The sequence below is a fragment of the Bactrocera latifrons genome, unplaced genomic scaffold (genome assembly GCF_001853355.1).
Source record: "Bactrocera latifrons isolate USDA-ARS-PBARC rearing strain unplaced genomic scaffold, ASM185335v1 scaffold_54, whole genome shotgun sequence".
Lineage (NCBI taxonomy): Eukaryota > Metazoa > Arthropoda > Insecta > Diptera > Tephritidae > Bactrocera > Bactrocera latifrons.
In genome coordinates, this window is record NW_017537201.1 from 1074159 (window position 1) to 1082890 (window position 8732).

At 39.3% G+C, this 8732-nt stretch overlaps 1 protein-coding gene across 1 annotated transcript in view; it reads left to right on the forward strand.

The window, feature by feature from the left end:
* Window positions 1-7592: 7592 nt before the first annotated feature.
* LOC108974226 overlaps window positions 7593-8732 on the forward strand; it is a gene marked incomplete in the record, with an annotated part of 3297 nt that continues 2157 nt past the window's right edge. The window contains 1 exon segment of the mRNA XM_018941933.1: window positions 7593-7848. Within this exon segment, the coding sequence (XP_018797478.1) occupies window positions 7766-7848 (83 nt within the window).

An 8732-nucleotide genomic window follows, 5' to 3' on the forward strand; every position in this document is an offset into this window, starting at 1 on the left:
TGAAGTTGTGGAAGGAGGAGCTGGAGTGGTGGTAAACCACCCACTTCCTACTTGCCACATGGCGGAAAATGGTGGCAACGCCGACACACACACTTATACTAAGCAGCATTTACATAAAAGCGCGTGTATGTATGTGTGTGTGTGTGTGAAGTTTTGCATTCAGCCACATACACTCACTCACTCTCGCACTCACGCTTACTGGCGGCACTGCTTGGTGGCAACATTTTGCTGGCGGCATAAGTTTTTAATTATTTTAATTGCTCTTAATTTCATGGCGCTAAGTTGACTCGCACTTGTTGCCTCAACAAAAATAACGAGTAATAAAAGCAAAAACAACAACAGCAACAACAACTAACAAACTCTGCAGTTGCAATAAGTGTGTGTGTGTGTGGCAATGCAAGCGAAGGCAGCAGGCAGCCAGCGAAAACTACCGTTAAAGTCGCTTAAGTATAAGTTTCTTGTTTATTTGTTGATTTGCTTGTTTGCCTGTTTGTCTGTTTGTTTTCCTATTAATTTTTGCTGTTTGGCTTACTGTTACCCAGTTGCGCTTTTTGCTGTTGCAACTGTTTGTTGTTGCTATTGTAGTTGTCGTTTGCCGAGCTGACTTACTTAATAATAACGCAAAGTGAATTACTTAGCATCGCGCTAAATGCATAAGTTTCTGATATGAGATTATTTATTTGAAGAGTTACAACAACAGCATAAGGCAACAGCAAAGCTTACATGTATTTGTCTGCATGTGTGTATAAATATGTACCTATGTATGGGGGGGTGGAAATACATACTTTTTAAATCATATGGGAATGTATTGCAAATGAAATTATATTTTAAATATTTTGTGAGAGGAGAAGCACTTGGTTATACTAATTGCAAAGCGCAAAAGCGAAGAAGTATGTACCTTCCAACTACATACTTCATAACTTTTTTAAGAGGAAGATATTGATCGATTGCCTTAACGTTTCACACGTTCACGTTTCAATAAGTATACTCCCCGGGAATTGACATATTCGCCACAAAGTCTGCTAAAATAAAGTATACTATTATGTATAGTATGTGAGATTTGAGCAACAAATTTTCAGAATTAGTATGTATCATATCCAATTCTATTAAATTCTATTAATTATACAGGTATCTTAGATATTGAATAATAATGAGTAATGCAAGTAGAGACACTTTTTCCCATAGCCTTTTTTGACAGATCACGCCTGAGTTCGGTCAAGCTGTCAGGTTGTTTTTGTTCAGTATTTTTTGGCATTTCATCTTGGAAAGGCGTATATTAATCGTTCAACGTTAACATAATTGGCCCACTGAGCGTACTATTCGCAACGTCATCATCTATCTTGAGCCCAATCATTAATTACTGAATAATATTCGACTGAATAGAACACGTCCAGCACGCATTGAAGAAAATATATCAGGCGAAGCTGAGAGTGTACACGATGATCGTGGAGAGTTGATTCGACGTCGTTCGCAGGAACTCTGACTAAAATTTCGCACGACACATTTTAAATCGAAATCTTAAATTAGAAGCGTACTAAAACTGAAGACGTTCGACCTTCCCAAGCGACATTGCTCCGCTCTTGAAAAATTCCAAGAAATCCATCGTTTTCGAGACAAATTTTGTTCAGCGATGAGGCTCATCAAGATTCAAGACAAGCCATTTGATCCAGAAAAACAACGGTTTGGTGTGGTTTGTGGGCCAGTGGAATCATCGGCTTATATTTCTTCAAGAATTAGGCCGCTGAGACCGTAACCGTCAATGGCGACCATCATCACGCCATGACAACCGACTATTTGATGCCTGAAATTGAAGCTCGTGATCTCGGCGACTATTAGTTCCAGCAAGACGGCGGCACTTCCCACGCATCAATCAAATGGGTTTACTGAGAGAACACAACTCGCTGAGCAGATAATATCACGTTTTGGGCCTCGATTTGCCACTAAGATGGGGTGATTGAACACCGTTAGACTTTTTCATGTGGGGATATGTAAAGTGTAAAATTTATGTGAACAATCCTGTTTCCGTTCAGGCCTTGGAGCAAAACATAACACGTGACATTCGACAGTTAACGAACGTGCTTAAAAGAGTCCTCGAAAATTGTACTCAACGGATGGGCCATCTGAGACGTACCCACAAAAACATTTGAAAGAGATAATCTTCAAAAACTAAACGGCAAAGAATGTGCTTTCGAATCAGGCTCATTATCTTACCACCATAACTAAATTCCCCTCACTATAACTCTCTCTGAACTAATCAGTGATTGTGTTGAGTTGTGTTGTTCATCAACGTAAGAAGTTTTATCTGACCGACCTTCGAGACGTCGTCAAAAAACCCTCGACCGATAGTTCCGATTCTTTTCCTATATAAAGCATTACAATCGAAGAGGGAGAGATTATCAACTCTTTTTCTACCTTCTGACAACTTCTACATTAGTCATTATCTGGTGTTTCTAGTCAGTTGGCATGTCTGCCAGTTAAATATTGTTCTCTTAGCACTCCGACTAGAGTTCTGATGCCAATATTTTTAAAATTTCGTTTGCATGTGCGGCACATATTTCTTTCTTGCCAAGTTTGGTTGCCAGTGGCATGAACTTTCCTTCTTTTCCAGAGTATAATTGTAGGATGGTGCTAATTCTGGTTAATTAACCTATATCACAGTTCCCTGGGATATCACTATGTTCTGGAAGACATTGCAAGTTTATCGTGATATAGAACGTTAGATCCACTAAGAGTTCAAGGCAATATTTCATTAGTTTAGACGAAACCCTAAGAGATGATCTCAAAGTACTCTGACTATTTGTATACATATGTAGATATATTCTGTGTTGTGAGCACTGTAATTGTGTGGTCAAGAAAGATTTCTCTACTTGCTGTGATCTTCGCCTGTAAGACACTGGAGTACTCTGGTAGACTGTAGGCGATTTTGGTATCTCTTTTCGCAGAAAAGACACCACATCCCACTCGGTTTTCTAATTTGGAGTCATCCGTATAGATGCTCAACCCTACGCCTCGTCCCTTTCCCACTTTTTTCTGGAAGGTAAAACCATATTGAGGATCGGACTTGGATTCAACTCTTGGGCATTTCGAAACATTAACATTATATAATTCCCCTTGTTGCTGCCGACTAAAAGGCGGACTCCCTCAGTCAATGCCATTTGCTTAAAGAACAAAGGTAACGAAATACGGATCTACTGGACACATTACCGCACAGAGACAAATCAACAGTCGAAACAGTGGTCTTTAAATAGCGAATCTCCTCCGAAAAAGACCAAGATCATCTTATCGGTTGGAACGTTGATGAAATCCGTGAATAGCAAAACGGCTAGAGTAGCCGAAAAAAGGGTTAAAAAAATTAAATTATTAGTGTTACTATTTTTTGCCCACAGGAGTACTTGGCTCCATCCTCTAGGGACTTTTCCGCATTTAATGGCGTTGCGATTGTTTCCGCTACCCAAAAACACGCTTGTGAACCGTTTTGCTAACAACAAATGCTCATACATTCACCATAAATCAATCACTATTGTATTACGAATGAAGTTGTTGTTATTGCTGTTGCTGTTGTACTAACACACAATAGACACATAGCAATAAAATTGGGCTGTGAATTCATCGGAATCACTTGTTTTACAAGCAATAAATAAAAATATGCCCGTTGTATATGCTCAATCACTTGCAAGAGGCCGCAGCGGCAGCACACCAAAAGCAACATGCAACAAAAACAAAAAAGCATATGGCAATAGCGAAATCAATTTAGTGGCGGCAACAACAATTCAGCAGCAATGCGCTTACAGCAATTTTCGCCCGAACAATTGATATGGCGGTGCCACCAATGCGAACAAGCATTACGATTACGATCAAATTTACATAAATATGTGTGAGTATGTGTGCACACAAATGCATGTGCAACGCTCCTAGATGCTCGCTAGCGCATTGTGGCACAGTTAGTTGAGTGTGTGTGTGTGACATAGGCGGCTAGTGGCGGCTGGCGGCATGCCACAAAGCGTAGAGTAGCAGCAAAATTAATTGCGATTGCGCCTAACAAATACAAATTAAGCTGCGCTCGCACACACAAACACACGTAAGCGCGCAGCGATGACAGTGCAGCGGCGCGCCAGCACAGCGGCGTTGGTGGTGGCGGTGATGGCGATGTTGGCAGCAACACGATCGATACGATCAATAGATCGTATGAGAACGAGTGCTACCGCCGCGGCTGATGACGGCGCTTCGTTGTTATTATTGTGCTTGTAGTTGTTGTTGCCAACCACGTCGCCGTCGTCGTCGGCGCAGCGATCGTAATCGAAGCGCGCTTGAAAGCCGCGCCGCCATGTTAGCTGCCATGACACATCATTGTTCAAAGCGCAGCGCGCCAAATAGCGCTTGGTGATGTTGTTGCTGCTAGTTTCGTTGGCGTCGGCCAGGAATGAAGACGACAAACCACCGACGACGACGACGAAGACGACAACAACAATGCGCAGCGCTGTCGCTGTAGCAATCAACAAAGTCTAATTTACTAATTAGCGTCATTCGATTGCTTGCGAACATTTTGTTGTTGCAGATGTTGCAGTTGTTGTTGCTACTATATGTAGGCATGTTGTTGACAAAGGTAATTGCAATTGCAGTAGCCAACGCGCTGCCGCCTTTGGGAGCGGTATATGCCGTTGAATTTGTGTACATTTGTTGCATGCAACACAACACGGCAGCACATATAAAGCACTATCGGGGACTTTTTGGATATCCATTTGAAGTGCCATGCGCTACTCTGTTGCTGCCACTTGCAACTTTCCTTCTCCTTTAAGTTCTTCTTGTTGTTGCAAGTCTATTATTGATCACTCGCCATGGTCGTTGCTCGTTGGCTTGCAACACCGCATCGTACATGACAGTTGAACAAGTGCTTGCGGCACTGCTGCCAACCGCTGTCGATTACATTCGCCGGCTGACTGGCTGCTTGCCACCGTTCACCGCGCAGCGTGCAACATCTTTAAATGTTGTTGCAACAACTAATTTCTCTACTCGTACACGACTCGCCTGCGCGCACTGTATCACTGTGTCTACTACATGCAACGCCACGCACATTCCCTGTGACGGGCGCTTGTGCGCAATCCGCTTGGGGGCCGCCGCTTGGTTGGCAACGTTGGGCGCCACGTCAGTTAAATTCGACACGCAGCCGCCACAAATGTTGCAACTACAACTAAATAACATTGGTAAAGTATAGTTTGTTTGTTGTTGTCATTCGGTGTCTAGCTACCATTTGACATATGCGCTGGTGCGTGCCTGGAAGCCAATCTGGGAGCAGCTCAAAGTGTCCGAGCAGCTTTTGGCTTCTGCTTTTTTTCTTCTTAATTTAGATGATATGATTTTATTCCTCTGATTGCTTTATATACAAACCAGACAGCACTTAGATATTGTGACGATCAATAGAGTGTGGCTCTCTTTTGGCTAATCCTCAGCCCTTTGAAGATGAAATGAGATCTCAGGAGCTCGGAAACTAAACTCAACTGACTTCTTATATATAGGATCGCCAAGTTTTCATAGCAGATATCCCTATGGGAGAGGTGTGTTGTTCTCGTATACTCAAAGTGTACAATATCAGTTAAAACTAACTTAAACTTCGAAGGAAGAATGGACCAAAATTCATAGACCATTTTAGGAAAAAATCACTAGAAAAAATTCTTTATGTCGAATACGAACGGAATTAAATTCTTCATTCATCATCAAAGAGTCCGGCATATACATACAACATCTGAACATTTTTGACTCCTTTTTTAGGCTTTCTAGAATAGACATAGTCATGTCGAGGGTTCCTAATTTATTTTCGATAGAGACTCAAGTATCATATACTATTAGTTTCCTTACTAAGCCGGCGCCTATTCACATCTACATGGCTGATCTTGCTGAACAAGACACAATCCTAGGAACTATATACCCAGGTCAATAACAATTTGAAGTTACTCTCCTTTTTTTGCTGGCTATTGAATTCGTACACATTATTTCTTCTAGTGCGAAGTAGCCTTTTCATCATAGAGCTCTTTTAAAAGAGCTTTCTGACTATTACAAGTATTTTTTAAAGATAAAGAAGCCTAACACTACCTATGCTCCTAGAGTAGTCGAGAAGGACTTCTCCGAGGTATTCAATACCATGCGTGGTTTCAGACAAGGAAAAAACTCTACAACATTCCCATTCTGCTATACGGTACAGAAGCATGGACAATCTGATCTGATGAGTCGGCTTTAAAATTGTTTAAGAGAAAAATTTTGCGGAAGGTTTATGGTCCTTTGCATTTTGACAACGGTGTATACTGCTGGCTAAATCATAATGTCCGGTTGGAAGACAATAATCCTGATCTCACTTTAAAGGTTTCCGATTCAATATCCGCTGGTGGAAGTACAAGAAAAGGAAGGCCTCGACACCCTTAGAGAAATCAGGTGGAAAAGAACTCAGCTTCGCTTGGTATCTGGAATTGGCGCCGTAAAGTGAAAAGAATAAATGATTAGTGGGCTGTTGTTAACTCGGCTATAACCGCGTAAGCAGTGTCTACATCAGTAAAGAAGCTCAGAGGAATAGATCGCAGCCTCCACTCTATTAGCCATTGAGATGCATATGTGTAATTATGGAAGTTTTGCTGCTGGGTCCTTGTACTATCCACCATCTTCTAATGTGTCTTTAAACCTTCCGCCTCAGAAGATACTACTTATATATTTTATCCTTCGAAATCATGCTTATCGAGCTAAAAAGGCGAGGACGTAGAGATGAATTACACTCCACGATGATTGATTGGATTTATAATCGTGACAGTTCAAGCTTTGTAGAGTTTCATAGATCCATTAGTTTATCGTGTGTGGAAGTTCACGCAAGTGAGGAAAGTTTTCTGAGCGCCAATCACTTGGGAGTGGCCAGAAAAGATTATTTTACATATGGCTTAAGCAGCTCACTACTTCTGGTCGCAAGTATCCTCTGGGGAGCCAATAAATACGGGCCGAGCTAAAGTGAGAAAGCGAAGCCCTCGTCAAGCCGATATGCTAATAAATGACCTGATTTAATTAGAAGAAACTTTCCTAACAAATAATGAAGTCCGTCAAAATTGTTGAAAACTATCGAACTTCTCAACAAAAGCATCAACATTTTTTATTGAGTTTAAGACAACTGAAATCTTTGTTTATGTTGAAAATTTCATAAACAACTATGTCGTCTTAAATTAAATTTCACATGATTAAACAACGTCACATGAGTTACCAGTGAGTGTTTACATACTATATTCTTTATACTATTCTAAATGGACCAACAAAGCAATGAAATAATCAGATAAAGGTGTCAAGTATAATGCTATCAATAGTGCCAATGTGCGCTTAATGATCATATGATACTGAGACCATATAACATACCTACCATATAAAAGTTATATATCTTCAACCCTCGGCCTCACGACCTGCTGTGACTTGCATTAATGCTAAACGAAGTGCCCAATTTATCAATTGTACACAATTGCGACTGAAGTGCGACTTGTAAAGAATCAAAAATTAACAAGAAAGAAAGATTTGAGCGACCCACGACTTAAGTTTAGTGAAATTTTGCGACCGTTATACCAGTCGGATATTCACTTAGTCTTGCTATAACCGTGTGCCACAACGGATACTAAACGTGTGTGCTTGAAAAGATTCTGTGTTTATTGCTGGAAATTAAAATAAGAATAATATATTTCTCAATCTTCCGAGCAAAAAATGTTTTCGTTTCTTTGCTTATTTCGAAATTCGAACTTAACGTGAAATTATGGGAAAAATACGTAGATGTTTGTATTTACTCGGTGTGATAACTTTGATTTTATGCATTTTTATGGAGGCTATAGAAGCGGGTAGGTAATGGTGGTGTTAAATGAATGCAAAAACTTTTTCAGAAAAGTGAAGATTAGGACTTAAATAAATAAAAATAATAATAAATTTTAAAATAAAATTTAGAAAATTAAGATCAAAACATTACAATTTAAATAAATTAACAAAAATCAAAAGCGAAATAATCATCATCATTTTTTATTTAAGGGTACAGTAGGGCAATCTGGTCCGTTTTTTTTTTGAATTTTTTTTTCATAGACATTTTTACTCTAGTTTTTAGTTTTTTCACATATCATAAGGTATTTCGTGGAGTGTATAAACAATTTTTTCGGAATATTTTGATGACATCTGTCGGACAAATGGCTGGGTGAACGAGATGCATGTTTTCACTGGTGGACGCGCATTCTCGTGTTTGCATCAACTGAAACACAAAACCTCAATCTATTCTTAAAGAGTGCGTGAATGGTTATCGTCCTTACTAGAGTCATGAAAAAATGTTGATAAATAAACAAGCCATTAACGTTTTTTTTTCCCATGATTTTTTACAAAAATTTTGTCATAATATTGTCAATAAATTATAAAAAATTATGAATCTAGTAGGGACGATAGCCAGGCATTTTTGAATATTAAAAAAAATTAAGTAAACCAGAATCATGTCCGCCAATTTAAAAAAGAGTGTTTGAGTGAAACAAGTTTAAAGTTTGAGATGTGCACTCCGAACGCTCCGAACGTCGAGCGGTATTATTATTTTTAGCACTTTTTCGAAACCTTCCATTAATTCTAATTGTATAGGGAACAGAAAATAAGGAAACAACAACCCTTAAATTAAAATTAATTTAGCTTTAATTTCTAATTTGTTTTATGTTTTTAAATATTTAATAAAACTAAAATTTTAATTTAAATTCATT